We start from the raw sequence: 17,770 nt of genomic DNA, 5'->3' as shown, positions 1-17,770 counted from the left end.
TCCCCTCCCCCGCCTCCTTTTTTTTTCCCCCCGCGCGTCCTCCTGCCGCCGCAAGATCTCAGAGCCAAGGCTTGGCGCGAAGGGGGCGGGGCTGCGAGGGAGGGAGGGAGGAAGGAGCGGCTCGAGCCAATCGGGAGGCGTCCGCCTACGTGTGACGCGCCCGCTGGCCAATCCGCGCGCGGCGGGAGCGGCCCCGGCCGAAGAGGGCAGACACGTACGAGGAGGTCAAAGCAGAGAGGCTGCAAAGCCGAGGCGGACGAGCAAGTGAGTGAGCGACCCAGCGGGCTCGTTTTTTTGCTTTTTTGGGAGATGGGATGCGGGGGAAAGGAGCTTTCCCAAAAAAACATAACCCACCTGGACTACAAAACCCATAACTCCTCCTGTGCCTTTGGGGAGCATGGGCTGTGTAGTCCTTCCCTTAAGTGGCTGGGGGGGGGAGGAAAAACCCCTCCCCGCAATCCCCAGGATGAAAAAAAGCTGCAGCCCCCGCAGCTTTCATTTACTTTTATTCGTTGGCAGACTTTGCCCCTGCCCTGAGCTGGGGATGATGGGAGTGGGAGTCCAAAGCATCAGGAGGAAAGTGGGTGGGAGGGAGGAGAAAAGAAAAAGAGGGGGTGGGAGGGAAAAGAAGTGGCCATTGGGAGATCAGCCTGTGATCCAGTGCTGGAATCCACCCAGGGTTTTTGGCTTGGGCGGTGCAGAAACCAAAAAGCGTGGGGGGGGTGTGGATCCCAAGACTGGATGGATCCCAATCTGGGATCACAGCCTGATCAAGTGTGATCCCCAAGCGGCTCCTTTCACACCCCACTAAACACAACAGCCCACCGTAGCCCGTGTCCTGCAATTGGAGCAAGCCCGCTAATTTTTAATTGATTGATTTATAAAATGTATGGGTCTTTTAATAGGCTTGAATGCAGGGAGGGGAACAAAAGAATTGCAGTTGTAAACAGCCCGGAGTCATTGAAGGACGTAGGCGGTTATAGAATAAATATTGAAAAATATTGAATAAATAAACAAGGGTGAAGATGCCAGGGAGTATCCAGGTTGAAAAGGAACGAGGTATTGAAGGAGGAAACTCAACCCGAATGATGATAACTTTATTGTCACTTTGAATGTACACCAATTGGCATACATCAAAATGAAATTTCGTTGCATACAGCTCTCAAAGGGTCACCACCTCCGATATATACATATATATATAGACAGTTTGTTGTTATTGCGGGGTCCTTGGTGCTCTTTAAGCCTGGTTGTTGTTTTTTTTTGCAGACCTTTCATTATCCAGTTAGGTAACATCAGTGCTAAAAGGAAATGGGGTTTATGGAAAGGAGGAGGAGGACTGTGTGGTCCTGGTTGTTTCATTGCAGACCTTTCATTACCCAACTAGGTAACATCATCAGTGCTAGAAGGCAGTGGGGTTTGATCTCTCTTTATATACAATATACTGTCCCCTCAGTGTCTTCCAGTGTCCAAAGGGAAAACTATCAAAGGGGAGAAATTGAAGGAAGAAAAAATTGGAGGAGGGGGCTTTCAGGGGTGCGGGTAACCAAGCTGGCTTGAGGGGAGGGGTTGATGGAGGACAGCAGGATGGGAAAGAGATGAATGTTGGAGATCCTATTGAAAAAGAAAAGCAAGCAAACCAGGAAGATTTTAAGTAAATTTAGTTTATAGTCTGGAGCCAGAGAGAGAGAGAGAGAGAGAGAGAGAGAGAGAGAGAGAGAGAGAGAGAGAGAGAGATATGATTGATAGATAAATAGATGATAGATAGATAGATAGATAGATAGATAGATAGATAGATAGATAGATAGATAGATAAGAGAGAGAGAGAGAGAGATTTTAATTCCCAGAGCCAAATTGCCAAACTCCTCAACTTCTGTTTATCCTTTTTGCCCTCCTTCCTGGCTTAGATGCTTCAAGAACTACCCAATCTCCAGAAATCAATCCACGTATATTAGCACTGGGAAATAATATATATTTCCTTTCCCCCCCCCCTCCCTATGAAGGAGTGGCACTGGAATGTTTTTGCATCTCAGCTTTGAGGACTGCTGGATGTTTTCTGAAGAGGATGCCAAGCAAAGTTAAATAAACATTCCACACATCTCTCTCTCTCTCTCTCTCTCTCTGCAAGGCTTTTTCTCCGTTCTGGAGGGATTGTGAAAATGTCCGGCTGAGAGAGTTTCTCCAGCCCTTTGTGGTTTTGTATGCTTCAGTCAGCTTGATTTAGCTGCAGTTTGTGAAATTGGGCTGTAGCTGGAGACTCACACCCCTTGTGTGTGTGTTTTCCAGGCATTTAGCCAGCTTCTTGACTTAGCTTAAGAGGCTTTTGGGCACAAAACTAGCCTGGCAGTTCTACTGCTGTTAAGCAGTTTTTCTTTCTTTCTTTCTTTCTTTCTTTCTTTCTTTCTTTCTTTCTTTCTTTCTTTCTTTCTCTCTCTCTCTCTCTCTCTCTCTCTCTTTCCTTCCTTCCTTCCTTCCTTTCTTCCTTCCTTCCTCTCCCTCTCCTTTCCTTTCTTTTTCTTTCTTTCCCTCTCTTTTTTCTTTCTTTCTTTCCTTCTTTCTTTCCTTCCTTCCTTCCCTCCCTCTCCTTTCCTTTCCTTTCTTTCCTTCTTTCTTTTCTTTTTCTTTCCTTTTTTCTTTCTTTCATCTTTTCTCCTCTGCGAATTAATTGTTCGTAAGTGTAATAAAAAGCTCTTTCTAATGCCTGTTTAAAAACAATTCTAATCCCCCCTCCCTTTGTCAGAAAGGGGAAACCAGAGACTTCGCTCCGTCTCCTTGTTCAAAGGACAGGTGGCTTTAAAGGAAGAAGCAAGACACTTCAAATGATTCTTGCCAGTTGAAGAACTGCGGCAAGAAAAGTCGTGAAACGGGGCAAAACTCACTCCGCAACTGTCTTGTTTAGCAACGGAAAATTGGGGCTGAGTTGTGGCCTTAAGTCGAGGACTACCTGCATTGGCCCGTTGCCTTCGCTGCTGCGTCAAAACTCTGGCAGTGAGGTGGTTCTGTTGTTCTTTTTTGCATTCCCAGGTTGTTGACCCACCCAGATCTATCTGATCTTGGGCTGTGTGTTTACCAGACACACAATAGCACAAAACTGAAATCCGCGGGGTGCCCTCCCACCTTTTCCATTGCAGCCCTCTCTTGTTTCAAGAGCTTTCAGAGTGGCATTTATGTTGAGTAAATCATCTATTTTTTTGTTTTCTCTCCCCCTTCCTGATGGGCAGTGAGCAAACACCAATTTTTGGTGGCCAGGAGTTGGAACAAACGCTGAGTAGGTGTTACTGGAATTGCCCCGAGCAGGAACCAGGAAGAAAGTTTTATCTATTTGCAACAGATCTGCTGGGTTGCTGGAAGCACCGTGCTTTTCTTCCTCAATCTAAAGGTAAATGAAAATGTAAAACTAGTACTAGTCTCTATGCTGTCAGGTTCCTGAAGAAAAGACTTTTCCGGCAATTTGCACCTCTTAATAAGGGTGTGAGACTCATTTATCCAGAGCTGAGAGACCCTGGATAAATGGGTCTCTAGGATAAATGGGGACAAGGCTAGAGAGCAGAAAGATTCTAAGTAAGGGAATAGGATGAAAGAGGCGCCTAAACATAGGATTGTCAAGGAAATAAGCTAGGGTTTAAACATAGGGCATTTCCCAAAAAATGAAAAATAGTGGGATTCTCCTGGATGATCCATATGTTTGTTTTTTAAAAAAAAAGCCAGGGCTGTATTATTGAAGGTAGAAGAAGACCTGACTTTACTGCATTAGCCCAAATAAACTGTATTTAAACATTTGATGGGCTTTCTGAAGTAGTATTAAAAGGGAGTTTTTTTCAGCTGTCACGTGCTGGAGTAGTTTTGCAACGTGGCAATAAGATTGGGTGTGTGTGTGGGGGGGGGAACTTTAATGGATTGTCGGGGTGTGCTCCTCGAATCACAGGCCATAAAGTGCTGGCAGAGAAGGCTCAGCAGTTACAAAGTTCGTAAGCTGGGAGATGAGTCTTCCGTCCCCAGATAACTCGGGAACACATTTCAGATGACCTCAACTTGGTGATCAAGGTCATCTTGTGACAGACAGCCCGAGTGGCTTTGCCGAACAAGCATCTAGAATAATGCTGGGTTTTTTGCGGAAGAGAATCCTGGTTTGGCCTGCGGAGCTGTCTGGACTGGCTGTTTTTATGCTGGGCAATCATTTTCCCAAGCAGGATTTGGGGAATAGGATAGAAAACAGATCATTCTGGCGACGAACGTCCTCGTTTTTTGACGGCTTGGGGGGGATGTTCCACAGCCCCTCTGCGGAGCATTGCCAAGTTATTCTCTCCACGATGGCACCGAAATAGAGAAACTGCAAAATCAGTGCCGTTTTCTCTGTTAATAATTTCTTCTGGGTGTACATAACGGAGGCTGCCGACTGGCAGACTTGGAAGCCTGACAGTCAAAGCTTTTGATCTAGCAAAACATTGCAGCAAGGACGATAGAGGATGTTCACCCACCCCACCCCCGTGGGGAGGCCAGATTGGAACAACAGGGAGGAAGTGTGTGAGGCAATTGGCTGGCTCTGGTTTGCCCTCCAGTTGCTTGGGGTGACAGGGCCATCCTTCCCAGCCAGCATGGCATCCGAGTGAAGCGTTGACCTCGAGAATCTTTGTCTTCCCCTTCCTTCTACGAGAGGCTCCTTATTATTTCCTCTGCAGACAGCTGATCTATCTATCTATCTAGTCTATATCTATCGTCCCACCCTTGTCCCTTTGGAAATCATATCTATCCATCCATCATCTATCTATCTATCTATCTATCTTGTCTATATCTATCGTCCCACCCTTGTCCCTTTGGAAATCATATCTATCCATCCATCATCTATCTATCTATCTATCTATCTATCTATCTATCTATCTATCTATCTATCTATCTATCTATCTATCTATCGTCCCACCCTTGTCCCTTTGGAAATCATATCTATCCATCCATCATCTATCTATCTATCTATCTATCTATCTATCTATCTATCTATCTATCTATCTATCGTCCCACCCTTGTCCCTTTGGAAATCATATCTATCCATCCATCATCTATCTATCTATCTATCTATCTTGTCTATATCTATCGTCCCACCCTTGTCCCTTTGGAAATCATATCTATCCATCCATCATCTATCTATCTATCTATCTATCTTGTCTATATCTATCGTCTCACCCTTGTCCCTTTGGAAATCATATCCATCCATCCATCCATCCATTATCTATCTATCTATCTATCTTGTCTATATCTATCGTCCCACCCTTGTCCCTTTGGAAATCATATCTATCCATCCATCATCTATCTATCTATCTATCTATCTATCTATCTATCTATCTATCTATCTATCGTCTCACCCTTGTCCCTTTGGAAATCATATCTATCCATCCATCATCTATCTATCTATCTATCTATCTATCTATCTATCTATCTATCTATCTATCTATCTATCGTCTCACCCTTGTCCCTTTGGAAATCATATCCATCCATCCATCCATCCATTATCTATCTATCTATCTATCTTGTCTATATCTATTGTCCCACCCTTGTCCCTTTGGAAATCATATCTATCCATCCATCATCTATCTATCTATCTATCTATCTATCTATCTATCTATCTATCTATCTATCTATCTATCTATCGTCCCACCCTTGTCCCTTTGGAAATCATATCTATCCATCCATCATCTATCTATCTATCTATCTATCTATCTATCTATCTATCTATCTATCTATCTATCTATCTATCGTCTCACCCTTGTCCCTTTGGAAATCATATCTATCCATCCATCATCTATCTATCTATCTATCTATCTATCTATCTATCTATCTATCTATCTATCTATCTATCGTCTCACCCTTGTCCCTTTGGAAATCATATCTATCCATCCATCCATCATCTATCTATCTAACTATCTATCTATCCATCCCTTCCCAGCCTTGTCCCTTTGGAAATCTATCATCTATCTATCTATCTATCTATCATCCATCCATGCATCCATCTATCTGTCTATCTAATGTGCGACCTAGAGCTTCCCAAAGGTTACAGTTAGTGCTTGACTTACAATCCAAAAATCTTTGTTGCTAAGTGAGACAGTTAAGTGAGTTTTGCCCCGTTTTACGACTTTTCTTGCCACAGTGCTTAAGTGAATCAGGCCTCCGCGCTGACTTTGCTTGTCAGAAGGTCACAAAAGGGGATTCCGGGACATGGCAACCATCACAACTATGAGCCAAGCGTCTGAACTTGGATCAGGTGACCCTGCGGATGCCACGAGGGTCATCAGGGAAAACCCACATCGGCCACTTTTTCCCAGCACCGTCGTAACTTTGAATGGTCACTAAACGAACCACTGTAATTCGAGGACCTGTATTACCCATTGCACGACCGATAAATGTTCTCACTTCTTTCCTAGGTCATCCCATTTGCGGGAGGGAGATGTGTTGAAAAGGGAAAGTCAGAAACTGTTAGAAAAGACACACAGTTGTGCACTCCGGTGAAAGAATACTCTTTCACATTCATTTGGCTGGATGGCCAGACCCGGTGCGATAGACAGGGGTGTGCATTCTCCACAAAAGCACTCACGGCTATAATTGTCGTAATTCCTTTTGTTATCAAGATTTATCTGTGGCCCTCTTTACATCACCCAGCTGTTATCTCACTGATAACTTCTGGACACGCAAAAGGTTTCTGGACACTCCCCAAAGAAACTACAGGCATTAAAAAGTCACGCGCATATTCCATTTTTGGGGAGTGGCAAGACATCTTGGGAGAGAAAAAGGGCCAAATAACACAAAAGCTCAGCAGACGCGCAGTCAGGCAAAACCCAGGGGAGAAGCGAGATAAACCCAGAGGAACAAAAGGATGAAAGCCTGTGCCTTAGTTAAGTTATAAACTAGGGGCAGCCTCTTCCAGTAGCGAGCGCACAGAATTCCTCGACGTACGACTACAAACTGGGATCGGTCGATGTCCACTGCTAAGCAAGGCGTGGAGTCCGCCCGATGTTACTCTTTATTTTGCCACGATCGTTAAGCAAATCACTGCAGCCGTTAATATGAATCCAGCCTCCCCCATTGAGTTTGTCAGAAGCCAGCTGGGAACATCAACAATCACAATCCTTCCAGGAGTTCCCTTCATCTCACCAATATCGTAGAATTGCAATATGAGATGCAATAACGAAGGACCCTCATTTCATCTCCTCTTGGGACTGGCGTTTGTGAGGCGTTTTGCCAGACTTTTCTTTCAAACAGAACAATGGAAATGCTGGCGGCCTTTAAAAGAAGAGTCGCTTTATTCTTTGCGAAAATGTCGGCGGTCATGATTAGGTTCACGCAATGGCTGCTATTTCATTTTTTTTGTTGTTGTTGTTCCAAAATTCCTGCCCGAAAGACGAAACCCTCCTATTGTATTGGCATTTGCAGATACAACAAGGAGGATAAATTCATCTGAACAGGCGCATTTGGCAAGGAAAAGCTTTCTCAAGTGATAATCTCCTTACGTGCCTGGTTTGGAGTAACAAGTTTTTGCCGTGGGAAGTTGTGCCCAGGTGTTCCATTTCTGTCCTTTTCATCAGTAAATTGGCCACGATCCAGGGAGCTTGTTCAGCTTGCCCGAAACTTTCTGCACATCCAGTCAGAATTTTATTTTTTTTATTTTTTTTGCTTTGTTCGTGTGCCATGACTACCAAACACACGTTTGAAGCTCCCTTGACGTTTCTAGACAGTTCGGCTGTACAGGAAAGAAAGCAACGTACATATCCTGAATAAAATAAGCAAAAAATAAAAGTCTGTGATTATATGTTTTTCTGCTTCCTTTTCCCACGAGGAAAGAGCATTGCCTGATCGCTGGTGATAGGATTCAAAATGTGTTCTTTTTCGTTTTCTGTGAATGCGTGCAAAGTAAAATTGAAGCAGAGTCCCCTGAACTGTAGGGGTTGCGGAGCAGGAAACAAATCATTTTCAGAGATTCGTTAATAAATAGTTATGGTCCCAGCATTGGATGTTGAACTTAGGGAGGCTCGTTTCAAAAAAAAAAAAGGCTAAACAAATTTGTTTGCTAAATAAATGGTTTGTAAGTCCAGGATTATCTGTAGAGGAGGGATCACCAAACCGGTCTCTTATGTTTTTGATGGCATTTCATTTTGAAAGCAATATATTTTTTTTTTTAGTAAAGGCAAATTTTAAGAAGCAGGCTGCAGATACGACCGTCATGTCTAAGGGTTCAAAATCCCCAGGAGAGAGATTTATCTAGAAGGAAGATCTGCTTCAGATTTGGTTTTAATCAAAAGTAATTTTAAAATGCTTCCCTCTCAGCCCCGAAGACATCAATTAATGACACCTAACTTGTTATCAGCTGCCAAAATGATAATTGCTAAGAACCAGAAAAATCAGTTCCATTGCGTGAACGAATTAACACAATCTTGACAAAATAGCCGAGATGCCGTACTTGCTATGCGGTTAGACCGAGAGATCTTGAAGGCAAGAATGCTACACGATTGAAAGGACAGGATTCTCTTCAATCTTTGTAACTTCATGGAGCTGGTTTATGCCGGGGTTCTCTGCCTGTCTGCAACTACGATGGAGCTGCAGTATGTCATCAGCGATAAACATCAGGTCACCCTGTCTTTCCAATCCTTTCCAGGCTTCCAAACATCAAAGTCCAAGAAGCTATAAATGAAGCATGTTCTGATAGTCTCCACCTTAACCATTAGAGATGGAGGGAGGGAGGGAGGAAGGAAGGAAAGAGAGGAAGGGAAAGAAAGAGAAAGAAAAGAAAGATAATAATAATAATAATAATAATAATAATAATAATAATAATAATAATAATAATAATAATAATAATAATAATAATAATAACAACAACAACAACAAGAAGAAGAAGAAGAAGAAAGAAGAAGAAGAAGAAGAAGAAGAAGAAGAAGAAGAAGAAGAAGAAGAAGAAGTAGTTGGAAGGGACCTTGGAGGTCATCTAGTCCAACCCCCTGCTCAGGCAGGAAACCCTATACCATTTCAGGCAAATGGCTGTCCAGTCTCTTCTTAAAAACTTCCAGTGTTGGAGCATTCACCACCTCTGGAGGCAGGTTGTTCCACTGGTTAATTGTTCCAACTGTCAGGAAGTTTCTCCTTAGTTCCAGGTTGCTTCTCTCCTTGACTAGTTTCCATCCGTTGCTTCTTGTCCTGCCTTCAGGCGCTTTGGAGAATAGCTTGACTCCCTCTTCTTTGGGGCAGCCCCTGAGATACTGGAACACTGCTATCATGTCACCCCTCACCCTTCTCTTCATTAAACTACACATACCCAATTCCAGCAACCGTTCCCTATATGTTTTAGCCTCCAGCCCCCTAATCATCTTTGTTGCTCTTCTCTGTACCCTTTCTAGAGTCTCGACATCTTTTTTACATCGTGGAGGGCCCCCCTTAGCTTGAATCAGCTGCCCCCCCCTCCTTCCCCTGCCATCAGCTCAACATTACAAATAGCTCGTGGTTTTTTTTTCCTTCTTTCTCCAGTTTGAGGCTGGTGATCGCCAGTGATGGGATTAAATTAATTAGATTTCTGTCCTTCTGTCTGCTTATCGCCTCCAGCTTAATGCGTTTAGAGGCTGAAGAGAAGGGCGTTCTTCTGAGAAGGCAGACACCCATTGCTGGGGGCGCCTGGGGACCTTTTCGTTTCTCCTAACGTGATTGAAGAGATCTGTTTCCAATAAAATTAGGAGCCCTTAAGGACGGCGGTGGCTTTTCGCGCATTTGGCTTTCGAGTTAATTCAGTTTCAAATGCAGCCCGAGCACAGCTGAGGCCCGCGGCAGTCTGCCTTCACTTTTATCAACCTCTTCTGAGGCCATCTGCGGCTCCTCAGTGGGAAATTGATTTTCGAAACAGATCCTTGAGTCTTCAAACTGTTTTGATCCAAGCTGGGTGAGGAACGGCTCGCTGTTTCGGAGGAGAATACTTGCACTGTGGCTTGGGATTGAAAAGTGGGCTATTTGGTGCTCTTTGAGTTTAGTGGCTGTCTTAGAGACGTTTCATTACCAGACCAGGTAGCGTCATCAGTGCTAGAAGGGCGTGAGGTGTGTGGAATGGAGGAGGAGGAGGAGGACTGTGGGGTCCTTGGTGTTCTCTGAACTTGGTTGCTTTCTTGGAGACGTTTCATTACCAAACTAGGTAACATGATCACCGCTAGAAGGGAAAGGGGTGTGTGGAATGGAGGAGGAGGACTGTGGGGTCCTTGGTGTTCTCTGAACTTGGTTGCTTTCTTGCAGACATTTCATTACCAAACTAGTTAACATCATCAGCGCTAGAAAGGAATGGGGTGTGTGGAATGGAGGAGGAGGAAGAGGAGGAGGAGGAAGGGGTGGGCTGCTTTCTTGCGGGCGTTTCATTGCCACACCAGGTAGCACCATCAGCGCATGAAGGATTATGTATTTCTAACCCCAGCGAATGGATTTTCCAGGCTTTATCCTCTCCCTCGAGAACCCAGATGGGCCATCCTGAGCATCACGCCCACATGGGCCACATGGGCCACATGGACCACAACATGAGTGGCTCAGGCAGCCCCACCATGGATCCTCACGCCCACCATCACCCCACGAGCAGCCCTGGACACATGCATGGAGGAATGATGGTAAGTGGCGTTCACACCGTAGGGCTAATCCTGAAGCAAGGGAAGAAGACTTGGAGATTCCTACGTGCCTCTCCTGACCCGGACTTCCATTCTCCTCCTCCCCCTGTCCTTCAGTCAAAGTAATAATCAGCATAATCATCATAATCTTACATTTTAAGGAGATACCTGGTCGATACCTAGGATGCTGGCAGCAACCCGTGTCAACCATTAGTGCCAGTCAGTTTGAGTGTTCAGTTGAGTGAGTTTCATGTTTTACGAATAAAAGCTTTATATAATCATCATCGTCAGCGAATCTTGTTTTCTCCATTGACTTGGCTAGTCAGAAGGTCGCGAAGGCTAGTCAGAAGGCACATGCCAGTTGCCAAGCCTTTGAATTTTGGTCACGTGGGGATGCTGCCACGGTCCTAAGCGTGTGAAAACCCGGTCAGAAGTCAACTTTTCTTTCGGCGCCGTTGGAACTTCAAATGGTCACTGAAAGAACGGTTATAAAGCCGAGGACTTCCCCTACTTTGAAGTTGCAGGGCCAGAAAACAGCAAACTTTGGCCTGCCCCCCCCCTTGGTAGCTGATTTACACACCGACTCCTTTTTTCTCCCTGCACAGGATATGACTTTCCACTTCAGCTATCAAAATGTGCCCTTGCTGTTTTCTGGGCTTGTCATCAATACGCCCGGAGGTGAGTGACGGGTGTGTGTGTGTGTGTTTGTGTGTGTTAGGGGAAAATTTGCAACCTGGAATTAAGTAGAAACTTCCTGACCATCAATCGGGTTGCCTCCAGAAGTTGTGGGTGCTCTTAACACTGTAAGTTTTCAAGAAGAGACTGGACAGCCATTTGTCTGCAATGGCATAGGGTCTCCTGCTTACACAAAGGGTTGGACTAGAACACAGGTCTGCAACCCGCGGCTCCGGAGCCGCATGCGGCTCTTTCAGCCGTCTCCTGCGGCTCCCAGTCCTCTGACATGCGCAGTCCAAAAAAAAAAAGTGGGACTAAAAAAGTTCAGCCAATCAATTCAAATATGCAGGGTAGGTGCATATCTCACCTTGGCTCCACTCTTCAGTCAAACCCTGTTCTGCGCATGCGTGCATGTACGCGCATGTGAACACATTTTTTGCGGCTCCCAGTTTTTACTTTTGTGAGGGAACCGGTTCCGAGTGGCTCTTTCACTGTTTCAGGTTGCTGACCCCTGGACTAGAAGACCTCCAAGGTCCCTTCCAACTCTCTCTTATTCTGTTGAGATTCCTAACCTACATGGCATGGATTCCTTGGTCTAGTCCAGAGGTCCCCAACCTTTTGGGCATCAGGGACCGGTTCCGCGGACAGAGGTTTTTCCACGGACCGGAGGGTGCGTGGTTTTGTGTACTGCCTGCATCTTGTGGATGGGGCTTTGCTTGTTTGTGCGGACCGGTTGCAGACATCCGCGGCCCGATACCGGGAGTTGGGGGCCCCTGGTCTAGTCTACCTCTTGTTTTAAGTTTTCCAGCAATCTTAGGATCTCCAACAGTGCCCCTCTTAATCTCCATGCATTGGAAGTCTCGTGAAATAACATTCCCCCACAACTCTGGATGGTGCCGGGCAAGTTGCTCTAGAGATAATACGTCTAATCAATTCTACCTCTTGCATGCAGAAATGGCTGGTGCATTCGTGGCTATCTTCTTCCTGGCCATGTTCTACGAGGGCTTGAAAATTGGCCGGGAGAGTCTCCTGCGGAAGTCGCAAGTCAGCATCCGTTACAACTCCATGCCTCTCCCGGGGCCCAACGGGACCGTCTTGATGGAGACCCACAAAACGGTTGGGTGAGCACACGCGGCTGTTCAGCTGCGAGATGAAACACGAGGCAGGGGGCTGGAGACATGGCTAAGCCAGACTCTCGTGAGAACGCCAAGAGCCGTGTTTTCTAGGGAAGCCGTTCCGGGTCTAGAGTGTCAAAATTGGGCATTTGTAAAAGGTTTCCTTCTAAGCTCCTTTGCTGTTTCTGCAAAAAAAAAAAAAAGGTGGGGCTGTATTATTTTTGCACGCCACTGGCAGCACACTGGAAACCAGGTGTCTGGGAGTTGTAGTCCCACCTTAGGCATAAAAGCCAAAGGGCTGAGTTAGGGCCAATCCCTGAGAGATGGGAGAGTGCTAGTCGCACCTTAGCCATCAAAGCTGGCTGGGGGACTTTGGGCCAGTTCCTCCCTCTCAGGGTTGTTGTGGGAAAAAAATAGGAGGAGAAAGGAGCATCGGGTACATCTGCTGCCTTGAGTCACTTATAAAAAAAAAACACACAATAAAGATGGGAAATAAATAAAAAGCGCCTGACCTCCATTTTGTTTTTCCGTTCGGCTAGCCAACAGATGCTGAGCATCCCTCACCTCTTCCAGACCGTCCTGCACATCATCCAGGTCGTGGTCAGCTACTTCCTGATGCTCATCTTCATGACCTACAACGCTTACCTCTGTATCGCGGTGGCCGCCGGGGCGGGGGCCGGCTACTTCTTCTTCAGCTGGAAGAAGGCTGTGGTGGTGGACATCACCGAGCATTGCCACTAACGGCTCCTTCTGCTACCCCTCCAGCCTTCCGAAGGACCAGGTTTACTAGGAACATGCCAAGGAAAGCCGTGGGACGCCCTCCGGTTTTCCAGAGGGCCCCCCTGGTGCCTGCTGCTGCTCCTCTCCCCACGTTTCCCCTCTTCCCCAAAACCTTTGGGGCGGGGAGACTTCTGAGCCACAGGTAAAAGAGTCGGCGGCCGGCTAAGGCAACCCACTCAGCACAATTGGTGGATGACGCATTGCGTACTTGATCAGGTTTTCGCCTGTGCCACGACTTAAAAGGAGCTGAACCAGGCCATTCCGTGTTCCCTTTTCCTTGTGCTTCAGCAGCCTGTTTCTAGGAGAGGGCGAGGAACACAAGAACGGCCTTTCCTTCAGAAGTAGGCGCCCACAACCACAATCTCTCCAAGGCCAGTATGTTTGATCGGCAAGCTAGCAAGTGCCAACGCTGCCTGTCCCTCTTTCCTTGAGAAGCCAGCTCTGCTTGGCCAACTGCGTTGCACAACTGCCAAACAAACCGTTGTGTGGTTCTAGGAAGCCGTTGTCTTTGACCCAGGAAGGTTTTTTAGGGCCTGTAGCTGCTCTGGGGTGGAAAGGAACCTTAACCCATTACAGTACCCATTTCCATTTCTAACCGTGACGTGCTCGTGGAAAAATAATGGGGAAACAAGTATGACTTTTTAATATATATATATATATTTTAAATAAATCTGCAGTACGAGGGTTTAAAGGTGTTTTTTTTCTGATTTTCAGGCTGACATCTTTTCCCCCCTCTTAAACATTAAACCTAATTGTCACGTCCTTCTTAAGACCCCCCCAGTGGCCTTAAGACCCCTTTGTCTTCCTAGATCAGGTGAAATGGTTGCTTTTTGAATAGAAGCAATTGTTTCTTGAGCCCCTAATTCTGGGCAAGGTTGAAACTCAGAAAACCCCATCCTTCGGCAATCCATGCAGAAAAATTACCTTTGTTGTCTGCTTGTACCAACCGTGATAATCAACCTTCAATTTAGCTTGTCCCTGACATCAGACTCAAATTTAAAAGTAGAAACAATATACACCAGTCGCCTGCCAATCGTTTAATGTAGCATTGTTAATTAACGTAAGATTGCTTCAGCCCCATGCCGGTTTAGACTACGGCAGCTTCACCGTGTTTTATCCAATTGGTTGTTTCAATATGCTGTCTTAGATTAATTTAATCAATTAACTCAGCTTTCCAGATTCACCCGAAGTGGTGCCATCTACTTATCATGCAAACTAGCCTAAAATGGAGTTGGGTAGTTCGTGGCCCAATGTGTCATGTGAACACAATCAGCGAATCCTGTTAGATTTCAAGCTCAAACAGGTCTTCCAAGAAGAGAATTATTATTATTATTATTATTTAAAAAATGGTTTGAAATGCATCGGAGGACGAGGCTCTAGGGCTGCTAATCTTGATGGCCGTTCTCTACCTCCTTGAATGGCAAACAGCAGCAGAGGGGGGAAAATTTTACTTTTGAATCATGCCTGGAAGTATTTTAGGCACAACTGGATGGCCACTGGGAGACCCACAACGCCTGCAAAATTGTCCTGTAAGAATTCAGATGTGGGACGATACCCTTCTCCCCTTGTCAGGAAGTAAGAGGCAGGGCTGAAGTTGCCGGGATGTGTAGTTCAGCATTACCTGGAGGAGCAGAGATTCTCCCTTTGACTTTTAATTCCTTCCGCGGAAGGGAGAGAGTGGAATCTGGATTAACATTCACGTTGAAAACTCAAACTTTTTTTTTTAAACCATCTGCCCGAGAGGGAACATTACATACAAGCTGGAGAACTGCAACCACAGGGAATCTGCAGCAGGGTGTCAGCTGATTGTAAAATTGGCAGGAGACTGGCGTTGTGCTTTTCAACACAGCAAAACTGCACAAGCCTTCCTCCAGGCTGACTCGCCCTGCTACAATCGCTGCACTCCCAGCACAAAATGAAGGATGGCATTTACCCAAACAGCATGTGCCGAATAGTAAACCCGTAGCTGAATCAGCCTTCTTACCCCTCCCCTCCTCTTCCCCTCCACCACCACCACCGTACAATCAAGTTTTTAGCCTCTCTTTAAAAGGCACAAAGACTGGAATTATGAGACATTTCATCTCAGCCGTGAGGTCGAGTTGGGGTCCCGTGACATCTTTGGCTAATTTCGTGGGGCTTCAACCATGGCTAACTTCCTCTATAACTTAGCATTTCCTGTCCGTCTTCTTGCTTCCATACATCCTGTGTAAACCCAGAGAAGGGAGTGGCTCCTTGGCTAGTATTATATGAACCATGTCAGAGTGCCAGCATTAGCAACTGGGTATTTTCTGCGCACGTTAATGGGACAGTGGGAAAGCAAAAATTCCAAGTCACCTGCAGGCATTTTTTCCTTATGTTTGTTGACGGAAAATCTTGTCTCGTTTACAGCTGGCCATGACCCACACTATTGTTTCTCCATAGCGATGTTCTAGTCTCCCTCTCCTTTCGTAGTATATCCATGGGGGGGGGGGGCGGGGAAAAAGTGCCTTCGCCGTATTGCTTTATCGGGCTGTGTAATGTACTGTGTAGGATGTCTTTTATTTTAAACCCATAGCTGATGGCAAGTGAATGCATCAGCTACCGTTACGTGAATACTAATGATTTACGCTGTCGTAACTTCTGCTCAAGTATAGTCTGTGTCTTAATCAAAAAATGATGGACGTGGGATATGTTTACATGTCTACCCTACGTGGTTCAGTAGAATAAAGAGATTCAACCCATCAGCTAGTTTTCGACTTTTTCCTCCCCCCCCCCCCAACAATACCCCTCTCACACCTGTATCCCTTTTCAAACCGAAGCAACAGCTTGGCACATACACAGCCCCACACATAATACTGTTATCTCAACCATAAGTCAAAATTTAATATCTTCACTGTTACAAGGGGTAAAAAATGTGTAGGGAGGAAAATAAGGTAACTTCAACAGCCTGTGAGTTCCATCTTTGTTAAAATGATTGGAGGGAGGTGGAGGAAGGTCTGCCCTCCCCCCACTCACTTCCCCACGCAGGCGGTGTTGCAGAAACGAACCCTTTTCTCGTATTGAGGAGGGCTACAGCATGCAACATTTCCCCAATAGCGACGTTGGGAATATTTGCACACGGAGGCTATGCTACAGCAGTTCTGCCAGTATTACTGTTGAAAGATTTTAAGGCCTCTGGTTGCAAACGGGAGGTTGGTAAAGATACCCAGGGCAGCAAGGTATCTGAAAGGGGGGGGGAGGAGAAGCACCCAAGCTCGTTCTTTAAGAGAACAGAAAAGTCTCTTATCTTCCAGAAGGATAGAATCCTTACGGCTCCATCTGTCCTCATTGTAAATCAGCGTCTCACAATCCCTCGTAAACATCCTTCACTTGAAGGCGGCGGCAGCACCAACCCGGCATTCTAGAATTCAAAGTTTCCAAAGAGTGACGAACGGTTGCTAGGTTTCGGCTGAGGCTTGTAGCCGATCCGATCGTGGATCACCTGCTCCCAGTTCTTGTGATCGGGGTTCAAGGCCAGGGCCCCTTCGCCATCGTTGGTTCCCACCATGTCGACCTCTTCCCGTTGCTTTTTCTGCATCTGCAAAAAAACAAGGTGCTGATAGTTCAGGAAACTCAACTGCAGCTCTTTATGTCATATGTTAATCAAATGCTTTGGAAACAGCCCAGAAAAGGGGGGGGGGAATCAGAAATATATATTTATAGGATCAGAACAGGCCCAGTCATCCTGGCCACAGGCTACATTATTAGCTTTACAAAAAAGGAATTCTTTCTATCCCACTACTGCTTCAGCACACAGGACAAAATGGGATTCATTTCGGTTCCTGCATGGCTTATTCAAAAATAAAACCGTAAATACATAAGGATGGGCTATTATTTAAAGTTGTAGGGACGCGGTGGCTCAGTGGGTTAGGACACTGAGCTTGTCGATCAGAAGGTCGGCAGTTTGGCGGGTCGAATCCCCAGTGCCGCGTAGCAGAGTGAGCGCCTGTTACTCGTCCCAGCTTCTGCCAACCTAGCAGTTCGAAAGCACGTAAAAATGCAAGTAGAAAAATAGGGACCACCACGGTGGGAAGGTAACAGCGTTCCGTGCGCCTTTGGCATTAGTCATGCCGGCCACGTGACTTTTTTTATATATATAAAAAGAGAGAGTGCCTCTGAGCATGGGCAGAGTGCTCCCGGGCTCCGTTTTCAATGGGGACTCCCCAGAGGGCACACACACACACACACACACAGAGAGACACACACACACACACAAAGACACACAGACACAGACACACAAAGACACACACACACAGACACAGACACACAAAGACAGACACACAAAGACACAGACACAGACACACAAAGACAGACACACACACACACACACACACACACACACACACACACACACACACACACAAAGACAAAGACACAAACACACACCTCCAGCTCCTTGCGGACCCCCTCGAACTCCTCGATGTCGTCCAGCTTCAGCTCCAGCCGGGTCGGCTTCCTCCTCAGCATCCTCCGGGTCCAGCGGTTCTTCCCGAGTGCGCATGCGCCACGCTCCCTCTGCAGCCCCCCCCTCCCCGCCTGCCGGAAGCGAGTCACAGAGGGCCGGTGTCGCCTGGA

General features: G+C 46.1%; 2 protein-coding genes across 3 annotated transcripts; one reads left to right on the top strand and one right to left on the bottom strand.

Moving 5' to 3' along the window:
• The first annotated feature begins 204 nt into the window (after positions 1 to 204).
• SLC31A1 (solute carrier family 31 member 1) lies at positions 205 to 13,861 on the top strand. Of its 2 annotated transcripts, XM_081340067.1 has the most exons (6): positions 205 to 264; positions 3,219 to 3,376; positions 10,440 to 10,610; positions 11,213 to 11,285; positions 12,235 to 12,403; positions 12,937 to 13,861. In XM_081340067.1, exons 3-6 carry the CDS (start codon positions 10,467 to 10,469, stop codon positions 13,136 to 13,138), a joined length of 588 nt encoding a protein of 195 aa, XP_081196193.1. In that variant the 5' UTR covers positions 205 to 264; positions 3,219 to 3,376; positions 10,440 to 10,466; the 3' UTR covers positions 13,139 to 13,861. The 2 variants fall into 2 exon arrangements, with proteins under 2 accessions (XP_081196193.1, XP_081196194.1); XM_081340068.1 differs by lacking the exon at positions 205 to 264 and having other exon boundaries at positions 1,600 to 3,376.
• Positions 13,862 to 16,017: 2,156 nt separating this feature from the next.
• On the bottom strand, positions 16,018 to 17,711 carry CDC26 (cell division cycle 26). Its single transcript, XM_081340080.1, has 2 exons — positions 17,582 to 17,711; positions 16,018 to 16,733 (listed from the first exon to the last, which is right to left on the bottom strand). Exons 1-2 carry the CDS (start codon positions 17,660 to 17,662, stop codon positions 16,557 to 16,559), a joined length of 258 nt encoding a protein of 85 aa, XP_081196206.1. The 5' UTR covers positions 17,663 to 17,711; the 3' UTR covers positions 16,018 to 16,556.
• Positions 17,712 to 17,770: the final 59 nt, after the last annotated feature.

This window comes from Vipera berus, assembly GCF_964194415.1.
Source record: "Vipera berus genome assembly, chromosome: 15".
Classification (NCBI taxonomy): Eukaryota; Metazoa; Chordata; class Lepidosauria; order Squamata; family Viperidae; genus Vipera; species Vipera berus.
The sequence above is the reverse complement of the archived record's forward strand: the minus strand, read 5'-3'. Positions and strand labels throughout refer to the sequence as shown.

What these genes read in the sequence shown, in the direction of transcription:
- SLC31A1 (XM_081340067.1), top strand. Translation starts at nt 10,467, where the DNA reads ATGGGCCATCCTGAGCATCACGCCCACATGGGCCACATGGGCCACATG. An exon ending in TGTCATCAATACGCCCGGAG is followed by an intron (nt 11,286 to 12,234) that starts GTGAGTGACGGG and finishes TCTTGCATGCAG; the next exon opens with AAATGGCTGGTGCATTCGTG. An exon ending in GAGACCCACAAAACGGTTGG is followed by an intron (nt 12,404 to 12,936) that starts GTGAGCACACGC and finishes CCGTTCGGCTAG; the next exon opens with CCAACAGATGCTGAGCATCC.
- CDC26 (XM_081340080.1), bottom strand. Translation starts at nt 17,662, where the DNA reads ATGCTGAGGAGGAAGCCGACCCGGCTGGAGCTGAAGCTGGACGACATC. An exon ending in GGGTCCGCAAGGAGCTGGAG is followed by an intron (nt 16,734 to 17,581) that starts GTGTGTGTTTGT and finishes GTTTTTTTGCAG; the next exon opens with ATGCAGAAAAAGCAACGGGA.